Here is a 21,686-nt window from a genome sequence, read left to right on the forward strand (position 1 = left end):
TTGTCTATATTACAAATGTGAGAAGGAAAAGTAGCAGTGCAACCATGGAAACATTACCCAATGGCCTTTGTTAAGGAGTTCATTGTCCTTGAAAACATGCTAACTCAATACAGCACAATAATGGGCTGATCAACCTTAGGCATAAAGCTTCTGCACAAGATTAGTTGTTATTAATTCTAATGAATGTCTTTAACATTGCAATTCCTGTCCAATCTCATTATTAGATAAGCACAAGGGAACATGCATTAAGGCACACTTTAGAGTGCAAGGCCAGAGCCATTTTGTTGAATCTCTACCATTTGCAAGGTTTAGAAAAAAGCAGACCATTTAGTGCTAAGTATTCCTTAGGAGGAAAGAAGAACAAAAACTAGAACTTCAGGGAAAGTATACTAAACGTAAATCTCATCAAATGAGGTGAAAGGATATTTTAATTTAAATACACATGGCTATAATATTTCACATTATCATAAGGATACGTAGAAAACGTAAATGGTGTTTTGTTTTACGGATTATGCTCATGTCTCAGACCAGGGGTCTGCAACCCGCGGCTCCGGGGCGGATACTAGCGAGGGGAGGAGGCGCATTGTGCGCCCCGACACTCCTCACTGTGGCAGGCGCTGTACTGGCTGTGACGTCGCATGGGGTGGGCGGGCGTTAGTCACGCACCGTCCCGACGTCACCTTCCCGCCCGCTGTCAGATCGCAGCTCCGGAGATATATTTGTTTTAAATGTCGCAATGGTTTTGTGGCTCCCAGTTGTTGTTTTTTCTTCAGAAACGGGTCCAAGTGGCTCTTTTTGTCTTAAAGGTTGCAGACCCCTGTCTCAGACTTTAGCTTTCTACCTTTACAGGCAAAGGCCAAGTGCACATAGCTGTCCTCAAGCATGCAAGAAATCTAACTCCCCAGTAGACTGTGGCCCCCAGTAGATTGTAGTCAGCAGAGTGCTTTTGGTCAATCTTCAAAACTACAGTAGGACATAAGGGAAAGGAAATACTTTAGGTCAATGGCTCCCGATTAGCTAAGTACTCTAGAATCCCTGTTTTTCAAAAGCCAAGCCATGGACCCCATCCTTTTGAAAGGTTGATATCCGCACACCACCAATTGGGAAAAACTGCTTTAGGTAACTAGAGCTTTACTTCAGGCATCTTGAATTATTATGGCAAGTTTCAAATTCTGGAAATACAGACTTCAATCCTGAAACGTCTTACTGCATGATCAGTGAGTAAGCATTGGTAGAAGGAACAGAATACATAAATAAATTTCTCCAGATCTATCAACAGCTTTTCCTATCATGCTTACTTACAGATTAAGGGTACTTCTAAATATACATGCTTCAAACTCATGTGATGGTTTTACATTTCCAATCTGAGATATGGCCTAGCTGATCTGAAAGCCAGGAAGAAGCTAAGATAAATGAATGGATACATTAAAAGTGCAAGGGGAAAAGCTCGCGCTTGGTGGAAACAGATGCTTGACTAAGGGTATGTGTATGAGACATCTATATAGTATCAGAAAGCCCTCAGCATAGACACAAGACAAAGCAAGCAGTACACGCAGGTCCCATTATCCACCCACTTGTTATGTGAAAGTTCACTTATCCAAACACAAAAATTATGCCAAGCTTTGCTATCTACTCCATGGGTTCAGATATCCAAACAGTCGAAGTTTGCCTGCTTCCTTACTTGTTTGTGCTTGGCAGGTTGGCAGCAGCCATTTTCAGGCAGATACTATGGGGGTGGGGAGTGTAGGGGAGATTGGACCAATCAGAGAGCAGGATAGATTGGACAAAACAGTTTTTCCTTTGTTTCTTTTGATGGTTGGCTGCAGCCATTTTAAGAAGAAACCATAACGGGAAGGGGGAGAGAGATCATGGCTTAGAAATGGCCTCATAGGAAAGAATGGAAATCATCAGCTTGTTATGTGAACACTCACCTAACAAACAATTTCCTGGGAATACTGTGTTTGGAAAGCGGGACCTGTGTGTATATCTGTGGTTATGTCCACAATGAAATAGATAATCAGATTTCACAACGTGAAAAGGTATCTCTTACCACAATATGTAGCCAACCGAAAAGGTGCAGACAGCAACCAAGCCACAGGTCCTGCTGGGATACTCATGATGTGTTGTTCTCATCTCAATTAATATAAAAGGCAAAACGGTTGTATGCTAGGATGAAAACAAAATGGTAGAAAACAGTTCATGCAAGAACTTTCCAAATGTCCATAATAAAATTATTATCGAATATTTCTAGGATAATCTATAAGTAATGAGCACTTTACAACTAAACTTAACTATTTCCATTCTTTAATTCCAGCTGAACAGTAAGGCTTAACTCTTCCACTGAAATTAATGGGATACAGCACAATTCTGTTGCATTTCATCCAAAGTACGTTTCACTGTGGTCAATAGGGTTTACTCCTTAGCGTTTAGGATTCCAGCCCTAGAAGTGCTTAACTTTAACTGGATAATGGCCAACATCTTTTTAGGATATGGCAGAAGATTTTCAAAGACATCTTTCTTTTTTAAGCTTACCTAGAAAAAGGCTGCTTCGATCAACATTTTCAATAAAACAGGAACAGTCAGTCTGTCCTCTGGCAGAGGAGAAACTTGATTCCTGCTGAGCTGTATTTTGTGGTTTCAGGTTCACAGCTAATAGGGCAGAATCAGCATAAATCTAAGCATTTAGATGCTGCAAGCTGTGATCAGGAGGTTAACTGAATAGTAAAGCAATAATAGTGGACTTATTGGGAAAAGAGCATTATATGCAAAGGGTGGAGCTAGCTATTAGAAGAAACATGGAACTGCTATTAGTTACTGCTACCATTCAATTCTTTCTTCTTCCCACCAATGGCCCCATTTTCACATATCTCCAGACCATAAAACTATGGTTTAATAAGCTACAGTGTGCACGAACTGCACGCTAGTGCAAGCAGACTGAATGGTCCTACTTTGCTCCTCCCTTCGTGTGAGTAGATAAACAAACCATGAAGTGGACAGCTTAGCACAACAGCCTAAACTGGGATTGTGATTTGTTTTACCCCAGCACATCCACAATCCCTAACCACCTTAAATCATGATGGTTCTTGATTTAACAACCATGTGCTTATTAGAGTGAAACGAAACGTGATCCTACGACCAGACACCATGCCAAGCTCTCCACCTAGTAGTTTGCTGACATGAACACGAAAATGGAAGAGCAAGGCAGGAGTTATCAGGCTACATGCACCAGCACACAACCCCTATTCATATGGGTTACCAAGGCCAAAGTTATGTGTGAACATAGCCATTTGCAAAGGACAACCCCTGGTAGTATGCCATTAGACTGTGCATTTCTCTGCTCTCATCTCTCATGCCAGGGGAAGGCAAAATGCACAGCACGTGGGCATCACGTCACATGCTGTCTTATACCTTATGCTGATAATTTTTCAACAGAAGAGCTTTAAAAGACACACGAAACACCTATGCTATTATAACACACTTGGCTGGGAAGAAGACAAAAGGAAACATGGCATAGCAATAGTTAAGGGCTTCTTGCAACAGTCTGTTCCACCCAAAATATAATAATTTTTGCAAGTTTTAGGAAACAGGTGCAGAGAGAATCAGCAATATGTTACACATAACAGTGTCAATCTAGCCATCTCTGGGTTTTTAAAAAAGTGATACTACTGCAGAAGTACCGTTGGTAAAACTTTCACCATATGAAACTGCTATTGAGAAGAACGTGTTTCATGAGATGGATGATACCTTATTATATCTATAATGGAAAAGCAGGATATTCAAAGTGGGTGTCTAGTTAATGGGAATCCATGAGTAAGTCTGAACCCCGCTGAGGATAAGAGTCCTGGTAGTAGCACTCATCCTTTTATGGAGGATTATTACCGTTAACTGAGACACAGGATGCACTCTCTGCAGTAGCCGCAAGCACTTCATTAATTATTATTGCATAGTTCATGGGTGTTAGCAGTATATTATCTAAGTAAAGGCCAGTGTTGTGACGATGACTTGGAAAACACAGGAATCAGAGATAACAAATTAAATCGATGTAGGAGGTTAATGCTTTGTGGGTATTTAGCAACACTTCCTTTTTTAATGCAACCTCCTCTCTTCCGCAGCGTTATAGCTACGGAGGATACACTAAATCTGAAATAAACAGAGTGGCATAGTAGATCACTCTTTGCTCTTCACTGTTGCTTTGACAAAACAATATATAAAGTGCAACTGCATACAGTGCAACTGCAGCTGTGGCAATGGGCACAAGTCAGCAACCACTACTGCACTGCAACTGCTGGCCATTTCAAAGGGACTTGCACAAACCTCACTGAAACGGGAGGTGGTTACCCAAAAGCAATGTATGCTAGAATACATCTACTATCTGTGCTAAGGGGCCAAAATTGAAATCTGAAAATAAGAGATTGAGTTGGGAAACCTTTCCTAAATACTGTTGCTACAGTTTCTGTATAGAATAGAATAACTGATATAGAATAGGTAATTTTTTCTTATTTCTTGTAGCAAAGACAACCCAGATAATTAATCACAAACCTACTCTTGACTTGTGGCTGAATGTGTAAAGTGTCTCCATTGAAAAAAAACATTAAGCATGAGGTGACGAGGCAATACGAAAAGTTCAAATTGCAACCATCAAATGTTGATTGTATACATAAGTGAACCTTAGCCCCAGTTCATGCATGACATCAATGGCTGTCGCTTCTCCAAATATCTACAATGTACGCTGTTCCACTAATGAATGAAATCATGTAGGATGGTTGGCTCATACAGAAGATCCCACATCAGTGCTGTACTCCACTAACATATTAATCAGGCCATGCACTTTACTGGCACCCATGCGCTTCTTCCCTACAGGCTGCACACCAGGCAGTAGGCCATGGAGCACATATGATAAGTGCTTATCTTCAAGCCAGAGAATGGCCCTTTAAGAGGCCCTTTAGTTACACAAAATAAGGTGAAGTTAGGAGAGGTGGACAGCTCTAAAGGTCTCAGTACACTTCTAACCTTTGTCAGAGCAAGTTGCTCACTAGGAGCTATCCTTGGTGCTGCTGTAACTCACCTGCATTGCCCTGTGAGCACCACTGTGATACAGGAACAAGACAAGGTCTGTCCTGGTTGTAGTGGTTAGGTTGTCAGGCTAGGATAGGAAAGGCCCAGGTTCAAATCCCCACTCAGCCATAAAGTTCACCGTTGACATTGAGAATGTCTCCCTCAATTTCCATCAACATGCAGGGAGGGGAGGTTTTGCAGTGTCTGTGGCAAAATCACCCTCATGCCACAGTGAACAATAAAAATGATGCTCCCGCTGGCAACTATCCCCCTGCCCCCATGGCTAACTACCATGGGGGAAGCAGGGGTGTGGTTTTTGACGTGATCACAACACGAGAGGGAAGGGTTAAACTAACAGAAATCCTTCTGCACCCAGGATTAGAGGCTGTATGTGTGTGTGTGTGTGTGTGTGTGTGTGTGTGTGTATCCACTGGCATCCCTGCAAGCGATACATTTAACATAACATTTAGTTAGGCCCCAGGAGAGGCCATCCATCAGAAACAGCAAGCTGAGCACTATGCTTATATTTAAATGTTTAAGGTCCCTACTGAGTACTGACTCTGTTCACTGGGGATATAAAGACTGTACTAATGCTTAGTGCAACCACAATAACCACTTTCCCGTTGGGTCAATCAATTTAAGAATGAATATTTTGAATATGTTAATCTACACCAGGGCAGGGGAACCTTTTCCAGGAGCCATGTGCTACTGGTTGGTGGTGCCAGAGGAAAAAGCTGGCAAAGCAGTCAGTGTAAATTGCTAGTTTCTACACACACTCACTCACCCCTCTCTATCCTGCATGCAGGCAAGTAAGAATAATCATTAGAGATAAAGGAGGCATTCCAGATATAAGGCAGAGGTAGGGATATGCATCTGGCTGGGCGGCCAAATCTTTATTTCCACACCCCCTGGGTGGCCAAGTTTGGCAGGCGGGCAGGGGCTCCTACATGTCAATTACTTGATATCACAGTTACGCCAGGTGACTCATTTTTACCCATGAGGTTTGAAATCAAAACAAAAAAGGGTGTGAATGCTTCTCAAGTATTTCCCAACAGCTACAAAGCCCCTTTTGCCCAAGCCCCAATATGACATACTATGACATCAGGTGTTAGGACAGTGGGTGTGGCTTGGCCAAAATGGTGGGCAGCCCAAATCAGTATGTCTGATAGGGCTAATTACAGCTGTAGGCCAGATGTTTTGCACCTTTGGGGTGTGGGCAAGGACAAAAATGAGAGGCTGTATTTGGGTTCTGGACCTGAGATTCTCCACTCCTGAACTACAACTTCAATTGTTCACCATCACTACACCATGAGATGTTAAAGGTGTGTCTCCATCACTTGTGAAAAACACTAGGAGACATACAGAATAAAAATTGTATCAACAGTTAAATCTGTGTCCAATTTTTATGGATTTGTGCTTTTGACTTACGTTATATATCCAAACAAAATGCCAGTAGAATGAGATAAAAAATATTGTTAAGTGTAGTGGACAGAGCGGAATTTTTGCAACTGAAGTTTTAAAAGAAAAACTTGACCTTATCTTGCTATTTTGAGAGCCTTTCATATATCAGAATTAGTTTATAAAACCAAGTTGCTGACAGAAATCAGATTGCTTCTGTCAAGATGGAAATAGCTCTTCATGACCTATTACAATATTTTTTGTTTTATTTATTTATTTCATAAAATTTATATGCTACTTGATTGTAAAAAAATTGCAAAGCGGTTTACAAAAATATAAAACAAGAAAATCAATAAAAATTCGCAGCCATACTTTAAAACATACAAAGGTTAAAATACTAAAACAGATTGAAATAACTCCAACTTTCTGAGCATCTGGATTGGCTTGTCTAAATAAAAATGGTATCCTAAGAACAGCTGTCAGTTGCAGTAGATGTGCTGAGAGATAAGTTATGCTTAGGGTTATGAAAGGGTGCCAGTTTGTGGTTCCAGCTTCTCCTAATTAGTTCTTCAGTTATGGCAGCTTCCTAATGTTTCAGGAGATGGTAGTTGCAAAGGCAAAGACTAAAGACCACTGTTTCAGAGATAATGCTACCTCTTCTGGCAAGATGGAGAAGGGGGAGGAGAGAAAAAGCTGTTGCTGCATTTCGCGTACTACTTTGTGTTTTGCTCCAGTTTAATCATTGGCACTTTCCCAATGCAGTTGCTATGGGTAGTGCTTATTAGAAGGAAGAAAACTGGTGTCACTGAGTGCTGTTGCTAGGGAAGCCATGGCAGGGAGGTATCTTTATCCTGAATTTTAGAAACTTCACCTTTTCTGCAAGGAGACATCTGTGTGCCACAGCACGTACACAGTCCGGTGCTGCACACAAAGCTTTCTGGATCAGAGCCATGGTATATGATACTATATATGTATGTCTACATATATATCTGTATTTTTCAGCAGCAGTTTTTTGAAATTGCTATATAGCTCCAAGATTTTGTTTCTTAAATCACAAGAAACCCTCACAAATAGGTGAATGTCACACATTATCAGTAAAATCAGCAATCCTGGTTCTAAATTTATTTTGAATGATGTCTAAAATGTTATTTAAATAGCATCCCTTCCATTTAAAAGGATAATTATGTAAAGTCTTATGAATTAACATATTGTTAATCCTGCCTGATCTATTACAGATCCTGCGTGATACATTACAGCATCTTCACTCCAGATAGAAACAAGCTTGTTCTAATTTTATTTTGCTCTTGTTTCTGCTAAAATGAATGTTGTTTCGATTGATCAGTGAAAATCTACAGCCACCAATATATGCCATTAAGCCTGCTGTAGGGACATTTTAAAATCTATGCCGTGAAACTTTTAAGGTTGGCTTAAACCATCTTGTTTGACTTACAAGACCAGTTACAACACTGCTTCATGTAAAAAGCATTAAGCTAATGCTGGATCAAGCTACATTGCCAAACATGCTTCAGCATAATTAATCAAAAATATTTCATAAACCAATTGCCTCCAAGAGGTTATCGATTTCTTGTCACGACACATTTTCCTTATGAGGTGCTGCAATGCTTGTGTCTCAGATGTGCTGGCATGTATTTTTTTTACTGACTAAGCCTTAATCCATCTTCTTGGCCTCCTGCCACTGGTGCACTGACATCTGCAACTACTCATGTCTGACAGCCTCATGCATGAGCTATGTGGCTTCAAAGTTGGACAAGATTAGTACAGGAGACTTTCTGTATACTTTGAACATAAATTGAAAGCAGATATGTACAAGGGCAGGTTTTGAGAGGGTGACATTACAAATGGCATCAAGTAAAATTATGCATCTTTATCTATGTATCCACACACACACACTTGACGAAGATTTTAGCATTTAGTAATATGTTAGATGAAGGAATTAAATGCCTAGAATTAACAATACTCTTGAGACATTATGTAATTTGTTGTGTGTCAAGCAGAACATGATAAACACATTTTCTGGGCGCATATTTCCCCTCTACGTCATTCATTTGTGCTTCCATATTGTAAGGCTGTTTTATGAATACTTTTGCACCTATTGCACAGTGACAGCTGAACACACACTGAAAATACAAGCACCTAGTATTTCTGTGAAGCTGATATCTTTGCACAACATGCACAAATATCTTCGACCTGGTGTCTGGTGCTTGTTGCTCAATCTCCCCCCCCCCCCCCCGCCCCTCTATGAAGTAAGGAAACAAAACTATCCCTTCATTTGTCAGATGAAGATTCCAGACAACAACAGATGGACAGCCAGCACCATCTTGCAATGCCACAGCTGGCACGACAACCATTCACTTCAATGGAATGCTTTCTACACTTTGCTTCAGAAACATGCTTTGACAATATGACAGCCCAGCCACAATCCTACAGTTATTTATAAATACCTTCGACTTATTCAAGATCATTGCAACACTGGATATCTACAGTAAATCAAGAATGGAATCCAACCCTCAACACTTCTAGTCTGCAACCTCTGGGCTGTTTACTGCAGCCAACGGCAACACAGCTATGCAGATCATTGGCAGTGTCAGCAATTCCTTTTTCTACATTCTCTTTTTTCCTGGGTAGTACAAAACACTGTACAGATTTGTAAGGATGTTTTGTAATGTATGATGTACGTCACACACACACGTTTTAATTAACCCTGGGTGTGGAACTGGTAGTTTACAATTAGTATTTCCTAAATATATGGCCAAACACTTCCCTAATTTAGAATCAGACCAGGTATGCTGCATCACCTCAATGTCTGTGAATGTTGAATGTCTTTGAAGGAAAAACGAAAGGTTGTTGCTCATTTCTATTCATTCTTATACTTACAAATTAATGTTCAGAACAAACTACACTTACAACACAGTCCCATACATGTCTACTCAAAGCATAAGTCGTATTGAGTTGTTTGGAGCTTACTCTTAGGTAACTGGGTACAGGACTGCAGCCTTAATTGGACTTACTTCTATGTAGACATAGACTTGCACTCTCAGGCTACCATTATATGCACATTCATCCCATTTCATTCAGTAGGGCCTATTTCTGACCACGCATAGGTCGACTCACCTCCTAACAAGGTGGTAGATCCCACCCACCCACATTCCACACGCTAAAAAGTGAACGAGAACATTTGGTTTTAAAGTAACCAGCTCTGTAATCCTTGGATAATAAGTTACGACAGGGTTTGCTTTTAAATGCAGCTAACCTTTGAATGCTAACAAAAGTTTGTTATTGTCTTATTTTAGCTGGTTTTCCTGTCTTTTAATGCAATTTGCCTTAAGTCTATATAGAAGGCTGCACATGGCTTTTAAAAGCAACAACACAAACCACCCACCAACGGGGGCCCTAAAACAAAATACTTCAGTGTGGAGCGCTTCTCTTCAGGAATCTTTTCACGGCATTCCAGCTACCTTCTCCTCTCTCAATCTATCAGAACTCCCTGCCCTTTGACCCATGCTCAGCCCTCACTGGGCTGTTTTGGGGTGTCTCCCCCTCCGAGTTTTTGGGGAAGGGGAAAGATGAACTTGTGCCCATTCTCAACTGCATTGATTTGTTTAGTTTCTCCACAGACATCTAGGGGAAGCTCTCACTCTCTCTCCCTTCCTTGGGGACAATTAGAAATAGTGTTGTGTTGTAAAACAGGAAATGACCTCTTCAGAAAATGACATAGTTCTTCCTATTTATTATAATCATTAAAAAAAAAAGGTCTGTGATAGGAGAAAAAATGCTACTTCTGGTTTTAACTTTATAGGTCTTTCGGGTCTTTTTGATAGGTAAAGTTGCATTACATGAGTCTGCTTGCACAGGTTTTTTTTTAAAATGCCAAGTATGGATGAGAATCGTGGTAATAATCCATTCTCTTTACACAATCTGCAATAATCTGCCCTTTTTCTTTCTAAGTAGCGATGGTGGGTGATGTCACATAGGGAGTTTGCGAATTGAAATAACCTCTGGTAGATGCAAAAGCTCAGTTGGCAGCAAAGAAGCAACCGTCTCTCTCCCCCTGCCCCATCTTACATTCTCCATAGAATGAATGGAGAGACAATCATTCTCTTTCTTCACATTGTTACTTCTGCCAGAGCCCAACTCAAGGGTAAAAACACCCCCACCCCCACTTCCTGAGTTTTGTGCATATAACACAGGACTCAGAGAAGGGAGCTTACTCGGCTAAGTAAGCTACACTAAAATATATGGACTCCTGCCCCATGTGACCCTGCATAGGGTTAGAGTCCTACTATGAGTTCCATTTCTCAGTGACTCCTGAGTGCAGCAGTCCCAGGGCATGGACTGAAGCCATATTGCTGAACCTAAACTGGCCTGTGTCTGGCAAACCACCTTAAAACTTATATATGATTACCAGATGGTGGTTTATCCCATTACTTCTCAACCCGGACCCCTTTAGATTCAGCAGCCGAACCACATTGTGTGATTTCGTTCCCTGAGCCATCTGATCTAATCTCCTCCACGGGTTGGCCCTGCTCACTGGTGTTCTTGGTATACATTAATCTGTGCTTTGCTGGGTTTCCACTAGCTTTAAGGCCCGCTGAGAATGATTTTGTTCGTTTCTGTCTTTCAGACCCTTCAGAATTTAGAAAGCTGAGGACTTTGCCAAAGGTTTAACATTCCTCATAATATGAGACGCTTGGGAGACATTTGCAAAGGCTTAAGTCAAATGCCTTCCTAAGACACCATCAACAATGACGATCACCTTGGCACAGTCCATTTAAGGGAAGAATGTAGTCCAAAGATGGCTCAAATTCCTAACTACCACAGTGTGTTAGAATAGCCCTTGGATTTGTGAGTAGATCCAAATATTCAATCCCCAAATCTCCAGAAGTATTACTATTATAATTTTTAGGAGGTTTTTACGTGTGGGGTTCAGATTCTGGGGCTATTATACAAAGAGGTGCAAATCTGCATGTATCATTGATGGAGGCAACATGCCTCTAGTAACATATTAATAAAATCCAGCTGTTTTATTATATTTTGTATTACTAGAGGTTTGTTATACTTAACAATCTACGTGGACAAGTGCCTCTCTGTGTGGAAGGTTTGTAAGCCAACCTCGCATATAGGGCCGCTCTGGTAAGTCGTTGCTGACCTCTCAATGTCTAGTTAATTTTTGTCCATTACATGTTTTTTTGGAAGGTTTCAGCTATGTTCTGAGTCTCTGATTTAAGTTTTAATTTCACTGTGGATTTATTGCTAACATTGATTTTTGGTTTTAGAACCTTTTCCAGTAGTATTTTAATTATTATTACGTGAACGGCCTGGTGGTCAAAGGTGGGACAGAAATGTTTTTTTGTTCTTTGTTTTTAAAAAGAGCAAGTGAGCATGAGATGCAGCCCTCATTCTGGACAGGTTAGTAAAAGTGAGTTACTATGTCACTTTTTCAGACTACTAACAAAGAAACTTATCTGTTACTCCTAAAGAGATTCAGTAGCTTTGCCTATATTCCCATAACAGACACCTGTTTTCCATTTTTAAAAAATGATATGACCGAGGCCACAACCTTTTAGTCCCATCCAGGGAACAAACACAGCTTCACAGGGCAGCAATCAATTAAAAAACAAACTCAAAAGGTTTTTCCATCTGACTATTGGATTCTGAACCTTTGATGGAGCTTGTGTGTTTTCAGTGGTGACTCCCCTCATCTTCAATGCTGAATAAGGACAGTGCAGCAATGCAGCAACTATTTTAAAGGGTTTTGATCATCATATATAACTAAGCAGCAGTAGCTCTTTGAAGAGGTAGGTGGCGCCCAACAGGGCAGGAAGGCAACCTGAGAATGAGCTCAAAGAGCCCCAGAAGTCCTTGGGAACACCTGAGGACATCAAAAGAGGAAAACTCCAGGCATATCACCACCTCCGGAATTAGCTATTCTCTCTAGTCCCCAAGGTGTTTGCCTAAGGACAGCAGGAGTTACCAAGCAGAGGAAATGTTTTAGGATTAGAAGACATTATTACTGAATTTGATCAAGCAGAACACCGTACAAAGCAGAGCTCTTGGCTGAGGTGGCACACGAGCTCCATTTCCTCCCTTATCACTTAATAGGGTTTGAGAGCAAAATGGTATTGCAGCAACCACACAACTGAGTCTCAAAATGGTCTTTTGATCAACACTTCCCATACGTTTCTACCTTATTTACATTGCTCTAACATGATAACATTGCTCTACATTCATTATAAGAATTGACATCTGGTGTATACTACTCTGTAATAGCAATACTATCCAGTTGTCTCCATTCACACGGTATTTAATCTGGTCTCAAACACAGTTCAAACTGCTGCAAGGCTCACAAAACCAAGAGAATGGATGCCCTTCTTTCTCTTGAAAATATGTCACTCTTAATTACTAATATGGATGCCACTTCTGCACAGGGAGAAAATGTGGTGACACTATAAATCCTGCAATTGGCTTTGTTTTGTAAGACTGCATAAACACACCTCATCCATACTAAACTCCTGTATCTTTTCTTCTAATTAGAATTCTTCCTCATGTGTGCTGACATATACACAGTCTCCCCTACATATACAGAACATTTCACACATACACAGGCATATCATTCTATAAAAGTTGACTCTAAAGGCAACTAAAACATTTATTCTTACCATTTGTCATTCAGAAAGTTATTAAATACTTCAATTGTGATTTCATGAACATGGTGTTAACAGTGTGTCTGTAAGTGACTGTGGAGACCAATTCTGGATCCACACATCCTTCCACAGTGGGGACATAGGCTAGGAGTTGATCACAATAAGGATTTGCCAAACGTGCCTTCCTCGTTTCTTCCTTTTGTCCTGAGTTTGCGTGTCTTCAAAATCCATGACACCTTTGGTAAAGGCTGTTCTCCAATTGGAGCGCTCCCCTCCTTACCTATAACTTTGCCAGGCCTTTGCTTCTGCCTTGTTGACCTTTCCTGCTGACATATTCCACCTCTTCGATAAATTCAGAATACTGCTACTAAAATAATTTTATTGCCTGACTATATTAACCATGTCACAAGCCCCTGCACTTGCTCCCTGTCACTTAGGGAGCCCATTTAAGCTCTCCTAATCATGTCTCATTTTCTAGAAAACTAAAAAAGATTAAAAAAAAGATATATACAGTTAAACTTTTGTTTGTCTCTCAGTTAAACCCCTAGTCCCAAATATGCAAGCACCACCAATTTCATTGGGGGCACGTTACAAGAGAATGACTTGTCCAAGGCCACCTAATGAACACTACAGTCAAGCCTGGGTTTCCAAGACCTAAACCTGACTTTCTGTCCCCTAGATTATATTAGTCTATAATGGTTCTCTATGATATAGAGTCTATATCATTAGAACAGGGGTGGTGAACTATTTTCCTGTTAATGGCTACATTTCTTTGGGAGTAATCTATCTGTACTACATGCCTGCGCTGTATGGCGCAGGAACCAGCAGTGGGCAGGACCAGAGCCCAAAGAAGATGGGATACTTTGGTTCTCTCTTGCTTTCTGTCCCCACCTTTTTGTCTTCTCAGCCCCCAGATAAAATTAGACTGACGTCCACTGACAGTCCATTCCCTATTATTTTATTGCTAGTGCTTTAGTGCTTTCACTATCAGAGGAAGGAGAGGGGAAATCTTGACTTACGGACTCAGCAAATCCACTTCCCAGCACCTAGCTGCAGCATATTGCCGCACCTATTTCCAGGAAGTACTTACAGCAGGAACCTCAGGGACCCAAACGTGGCCCTCCATGAATATCTATTTGTCCCCAGGCTGCCTCCCTCATCAGCTCTACTCCACACCTTCCTTGCAAAAGGAGTTGAGGCAATGTCTAAGCAATTTAATGCTGCTTGCTTCTGCAGTGTGGTGTCTGAGTGTGGAAATCTATGACTTTTGCATGGCTGGACTGCAGTCCATGTAGTCCTCAGCATTAAAAAAAATCTCTGTCCTCCCCCTCTCCCACTGGGGCCTGGAGTTTTCTTCTCTGAACCACAGAGGATACAAAATAAGGAGCTGGTGCCTCTGGTTTATGATTTGAGACAGTGCCTGGGCCTTCCAACGCTATTAACATAATGATTAGATTGACAATTTAGAACCATAAACATTGGGTTTCCTCTTCCTAGAACTTCCTAGAGCTCAGGCCAGAAACAGCTACTTGAAGTTGATTTTATGGTAATGTGGTCACACCGCATAAAGCAGAGCAACCAAAAATCACCGTGAGGTGGAGTGAGGACAGCGCATTTGTGTTCATGCATGTGGCGGGCCATGGCTTTCATTCAATGGAACAGAATGTGACAAAAGGACTGCAGCTCAGTGGCAGAGCATCTGCAGAAGGTCCCATGGTCTTGCTAGGAATATCCTCTGCCTGAAGCCCTGGAGAGCGGCTGCCAATCAGTGTAGACCAGATATAGCCAACATGGTGCTTTGTTTTAGATTTCAACGTTTATCACCCCTAGCCAGGTTGGTCAATGGCTAGGGATGGTGGGAGTTGAAGTCCAAAATATTTGGAGGGCACCACTCTGGCTGCACTGAGCAGATGTACAGACGGTCCCTCTCAGTATAAGGCACCCCCTATGTACCTAGAGAACATACAGGAAAGGAATTAACAGCCTCTGGTAATCAGCAATAGGAGAAAGAAAACTTCTGTTTTCCTCCCCACCCCCTTGTAACCTGTATTTATCAGTAGTTGGTCATCCACAGCAAACCTCAAATTACTTCCTTGTATAAGACGTTTTTCAGGTTTCTCAAAGATTAACTACACAGGGGCTAGGATGACTAGCTGCTGGTAGAGATGGGGAAGAAGGGAAATAAAGCAAAAGGGGATTCCTGTAATCTTTTGTGTTTGAACTGCCGAGTCTGTTCAGCAGCATCACAAACCCCCACCTCCACAGTCACAGGTGCAGATGACTATACACAGCAATAATCTTGGCTTGGCTTCTTCTTGATTGTACATTCCTTTCAGCTCAGCTACACCACTTTCCCACATGACCTCATCTTTTATGCCCTTACGATGATCAGTCTGTTGGGCCAAGCAGTTGCTCCTCTTAAATGCCCAGGAATGGCTCCCTGCCACTAGGGCTGCGACGCCCTCGCATGCTTTCCCGGACGAGATCCCCAAATAGGCTCCTGGGACTAGAGAAACATTTTGGCAAGACAGCCCCTACTTGCCCATGATCTTTTGAAGGACCGAAAATAGGAAATATGGCAAAGGACCTCTTCAGAGGCACAATCAAATCAAGGTAGAAAAGAATGTGACAATGATTCATAGGGGTTTTCATGGGCGAATGCCCAAGTAAAGTGGTAGCAAAACAGTGGTGTGTTGAACAAATCTTGGCTACAACCCAGCAGAGCTTCCCCATGACCAACTATGGGGGGAAAGAATGCCCTATGCTGTCAGAGCTTCATCTGCCATCACTGGCGGAGGGAATCCAGGGGTGGAGGGAGGTTCTTCACCACAGTCATTATTCTAATAGCGGGTACTGACATCACAAAACAAACAAGAGAGCACTCTAATCGGTGAACAAATGAGATGCCATGCAATAGTGGAACTGTAGAAACCTACTAACTGCATAGCCTTTCTTATTCCAGACATGGCTTCAATTCACTGTTGATGCTTTATTGCAGTGTTCCCCAACCTTGGGTCTCCAGCTGTTTTTGGACTACAACTCCCATCATCCCTTGCTAACAAGACCAGTGGTCAGGGATGATGGGAATTGCAGTCCGAAAACAGCTGGAGACCCAAGGTTGGGGAACACTGCTTTATTGTGTTCTCCTCAGATTCTAGACATGTCAACGTGTTCTATTAAGCTAGGTATTATTGCCTTGCTCATAGGCATGAGACTGCTAGATAGTTTAGTACACCTTTTCAGATTGTAAGTCAAACTCTAAAAACAGGGTTGAAGAGCTTCCTTTAAGTTCTGTACCACTCCTACTAGGAGCTCCTGAATGGAAGCAACCCCAGTTGGCCTTGTGTTTGGTGCCAAATTTAAATGTTAATGGCTACGAGCTCAGCTTGCCAAACATCACTGGAAGCATACCTGAAGGTTCCTGATTTTACTTTTACAGCTGGAGCTTTAACTGCCCCACACCTGACAGCACACGATGCCAGGAATAGAAGGGCATGACTGCAGGAAATGCCTTTGTGGGACACATTAGGGCCCCTGGTGGGCCTTACTGAGACCATGGGCTGGAGGCTCCCATCCGGCTCTAACTACTACACCACACTGACCTCTCAGATTTGCAAAAGCCCTTGCTCTGAGCCTGGCTCAGTTCAGAGTAGATGCTTCCTATCTGCAAATAGGGCCTTCTAGGTAGTGGCACCCTCTCTGTGGAACATCTTCCCTTCAGATGTCAAGGAGACAAAGAATTACACAACTTTTAGAAGACACCTGAAGGCAGCCCTGTATTGGGAGGTTTTTAACACTTGATGTTTTATGTTTTTAGATGTGCTGTAAGCTGCCCAGAGTGGCTGGGAAAACCCAGCCAGATGGGTGGGGTATAAATAAAATAATAACAATAACAACAACAACAATAATAATATCCACAAAAGCTTGACAATTGCACAGAGAAATAAAATAAAAGCAGTATTTCTCTTTCACTCTTCCATTCCAGCCCCAAATTAAGAGAACTGTTTTGACAAAGCAGCAGCTGCCACAACAAACTCCATTTTGAGAACTGTTTTTGACCCTTGAGATAATCAACAGCTTATACATATGAACTGGACACTTTCTCCTTCCTTAGCCAATAATAGATCAGTGAAGTAATGTCTATTTATGTCTATTAACCCTACACTTGTAATCAGATAAATGTTGAGTAATTGTAGAATGTAAAATAATTATAATAGAAAGCATTATATATCCTTTTCTAATATTGTTACCAAAAATGTCATGCCAAAAGTTGAGGTGCTTATGCAAAATGAATTGCATTATTTGGCACTCATCAGTCTCATCTATTTCCCCCACCCTCTGCATCCATAGTGCCCTAAAAAGCGCTATGTGGAAGGGATACAACCTGGAGCAGATGGCCCAAGGATGCCACAGCGAACGGATGCCTACTGCTGCTGGGCACAGCAGAGATGGAAATTTATGGCTGCCAATTTGGCTTGGCTTGAGATATGTCCTACAGACCGTGCAGCAGACTCAGGAAGGGCAAGATGGTAGAGAAGTGCATAAATCACTGGCAAGTTAGTAACACAACACAGTGACAGCCTTTTATGCTGGCCTCTCTCATATATGCACCTAACAAGGGCAAGAACGATGGAAGCCCTCAGCAGAGAACAGACATCTTTACGGAGGCAAAAGTCAAGAACTGGCATTTAAGAGCAAGAGTGAGAAAAAGTAGCATATTAAAATGCAGAAAGTAGAGTGGTATTTCTCATTCGCAAGAGGGGGAAGCAGCAGCCAATCCCGATTTTCTAACTATTACAATCTGCTTGCTGTCTGAAGGGCTTGTTTAAGTACGAAACCCCAAATGCTTTGGCTTTCAAGAAAAGAATGGCCAAATAGGGCTAATCTGGAATAGACCTACCAGAGGAGGTTTCTGCTTGGGGTGCCAAACAATTGGGAAATTCTAGTCAATTGCATTATTCATATTCACCTTGCAGATCAATTTAAGCCACTTGTGTGCATGGGCAGTTACAGATGGTTTCCAATCATTGCTCCATCCCAGTCACAAACTCTTTGTGGAAAGCCTTAACCACTTAACAATGAGCTAAGTACAGTGGTACCTCAGCTTAAGTACTTAATTCGTTCTGGAGGTCCGTTCTTAACCTGAAACTGTTCTTAACCTGAAGCACCACTTTAGCTAATGGGGCCTCCTGCTGCTGCCGTGCCACTGGAGCATGATTTCTGTTCTCATCCTGAAGCAAAGTTCTTAACCCGAGGTACTGTTTCTAGGTTAGCGGAGTCTGTAACCTGAAGCGTATGTAACCTGAAGTGCATGTAACCCGAGGTACCGCTGTATTATAAAATAGTATAATTGAAAGAGAGTAGAACACTGGCATTTGGAGATACAGACCAATCTACACACATATGCATACACACATTATTTAGATATGGTTGTATTTTCACAGACTGTTTTTGTTGCAAATGTCCCTAAGTCAGACACAAAGCAATTCATGTATGTAAAATGCAGTTTCTTAAACTTACATTCTTTTTGTCTGCCTAGGTCTTGCTACCAGACCACTGTTTTTCACAGAAGCTAAACTGCTGATAACTGTACCACTGGTGGGACAAGCTGTGAAGTGGTTTTTTATCTTCAATGGGCATATTGGCTAAAAAGGTGCCCAATAAAAATATGACTTCGGTCAAAAATACATCAGGTGGACTTAGGCAAGCTACTATTGCCTTAGGCCCTCATCTGCACTATGGGAATAATGGTGTTGGTCTGTAATACAGGCCTGCCTTAAGTGCACCAGATGATATAAAATGTACTATATGATTAATACACAATCAACTGTCCCCACATTAACTGAACAATCTCTGCCTTCTCCCACGATGGCTGCTTTCCAGAGATGGTCCTCTAGAAGAGAGGAAGATAGTAATGAGAACGTCCAGTGATCCTTGGAGCAACTTTCCTTGAAAACAAAACACAATAACTAGTCACACAGGTTATACTGTTGACGACAGCAGGAAAGGTGGAAATGATTTGATTTTAATTTGGGTCTATATTTATAAATATCCAAATATAGAACTGCTTTGCTCTGCTTGTACAGTAAGTGGAACATTTGGCAGCCCTGTGGTCTTCTCGGTGGGATTAAGCTGAAGATTCACAATTCATTATTTATAACAGCACTCACGCTGCAAGGCACCAGAACAGAGTCACCGCAAAAAGTTCCAAGTTGTTCCAAAACCTGTATTCCACTCTTCTTTTCTGAGTGGGTGACAGAAGGATGAAGGTGAATTAGTGTCAGGTGACGAGGACTTCTGGAACCAGTCTAGGTCAAGCTTTTATGCTGACAGTGGACCTTGCTATACCAAGCATAGGTAAGGCAGTACACAGGGGGAAAATTGATTCCAATTAGCACAGTGGAATGACTACATTTCCTTTAATGAAGAATATTTTTATGAAGGTTAGAAAAAAGATGCTAGTAATAAGTGCATGTAGCTATTGGGGGGGGGGGGGAAATAGGACCACTCCCTTTTAAAATTACTATTCATTGATATTTATGCTGGAAAACATAAGCAAAAAGATACCCTCATACCCTCCAACATTTCACAGAAAGAAAAAAATAATGCATCTACATACAAGTACTGTACCTAGGAGTTCTCGGGGGACATGTACAGAGATTGCACATGGCAGGAAAGAATTGCTCATTGGTTACTTTATCTGATAAGTTAAATTGAAAATTGCTGTATCATTGTAATTCCTTATTAAGTGAACTTGAATATACAGAGCATGTGGAACAACGTCCCACATTACAGATATCCTCATATTCCTGTTCATCACGAATCTTAGTTTTGCGTGAACACTGATAAGGAAGAGACAACAAGCACTAACATAAAGGTTGCAAAACCTATCAGCATGTGTGTGATACAACCCAAACTGGCTGGTGGCCATACTAGAAAAATTGTCAGGGATGCACAACTTGGCAGCTCACCACATGACAATAGACGTTTTGAAACCACAATTTGGTTCATACAAATCAGCAACAAGTTGCCAGAGCCTCACCACCAGCATTTGTTCAGTTATGGCTGGCATAGATAGGTAACATATGGTCCAAGAGTAGAGATTCCAGGAAGGTTCTCAGCAAGCGGAAAGAACCCGGGATAGGTTAAATAACAAATTAGGCAAAGATAGCTAAAAAAGCAGGGTGGTGGTGCAAACTGCACTATACATGGGATTAAAAGCAAATAATTTTATCAGTTTTCAAAGCTAACAAACTTCAGACTAGTTGCTTAGTTCTTTAACGAGTAGCCCACCTTAATGAACACAAATACAAGCATTTATTATTGCCAAACTATATGTCCTATTATTATTTATAAAATACCATGAGCAATATGGGAAATTGGTGCAGACAGACATTTATTTTATGATGATTTGAAATTTGAACTTGAACCAACTTAGTATGTTAGTACTCTTACTCATTTGTTCCCGTTTTCTTTTAATCTCATTATTTTATTTTTATTTGGGGCTCCCCCCCCTTACCTTCTTATCTCTCAAAGGCAAGCTGTTGAGTTAGGTTGAATTTATCGATGCCGTCATGCTGTTCTGGAGTATTTTGTATATGCTATTACGATTAGCAAAAAATAATTTACTTAAAAATAAAAAATGCAAGAGCAGGACCATGCATCCTTTTGAGCTACTCAGAATGCTTCATGACATTAGAACTATCCAGCAGATTCTGCCTGAAGACTGTATTCCACAAGAAATGAAAGAATGTTTATGCTATGGGAGAAAACATCTCATTTTATTAAAAAATAAATAAAACAAATATACTCAGTGAGGAAAATATTCCTCAGTTGTTAAATCCCACATATACAAACATTCTGCTTTACTGAATATTAAAACATCAGTGGTTTACAATACACAAGGCTTGTTGCAGAATTCAGTGGCCAGATTACTGACTAGGGCAAGATGGCCCAAATATATAAAACAAATTCTGTCATGACTGCAGTGGCTACCAATTGGTTTCTGGGCTCAATTCAATGCTGCTTCTGACATATAAAGTTTTATGTGGCTCAGAACCCCAATACCTCAAGCACCACCTCTCCGCACATGAACCAATCCTGTGGTTAGCATCTAAGGCTTTTCTCCATGTGCTCCAGATCCAGGAGAGGAGGAGGGTTGTGACTCAAGAAGAGCCTTTTCAGAATTGGCTTGCTGCTTATGAACGCTCTCCCTAGGGATGTATGCCTGGCACAATTACTAGCCATCTTTAGGCACCATGCAAAAACCATTCTTTTTAGTCAGGTTTTCTGCCCTTAATTTGGAGTGTTTTAGGCATATCTGGCCTTTTCAGTGGGTGAGATATGTTAGACCTGCTTTTAAGGTTTGTATTCCATTTTAGCTTTATGCTGCTTTTATTCTCTGTATTATTTTGTAAGTCACTTTGAGTTACTTTTTGTAAAAACAACAACTGGTAAGTTCAATAAAAAAGTAAAAATAATAATAACCTGAGCTGTGTTGGTTGCTCATATTCCCTTTCTGTCACTTCAAAATGGGAGGAAGAGGCAGGCGTTGGTGCGAGAAATATGGCA

The 21,686-nt window shown here is 41.2% G+C and overlaps 1 protein-coding gene across 1 annotated transcript in view; it reads right to left on the minus strand.

Annotated features, from left to right (window-relative positions):
* AIG1 (androgen induced 1) overlaps positions 1 to 21,686 on the minus strand; it is a 78,570-nt gene that overhangs the window by 12,034 nt on the left and 44,850 nt on the right. The window contains exon 4 of the mRNA XM_028723572.2: positions 2,051 to 2,166. Within this exon, the coding sequence (XP_028579405.1) occupies positions 2,051 to 2,166 (116 nt within the window). The remainder of the gene's footprint in view (positions 1 to 2,050; positions 2,167 to 21,686) is intronic.

This window comes from Podarcis muralis, chromosome 3 (genome assembly GCF_964188315.1).
Source record: "Podarcis muralis chromosome 3, rPodMur119.hap1.1, whole genome shotgun sequence".
Lineage (NCBI taxonomy): Eukaryota > Metazoa > Chordata > Lepidosauria > Squamata > Lacertidae > Podarcis > Podarcis muralis.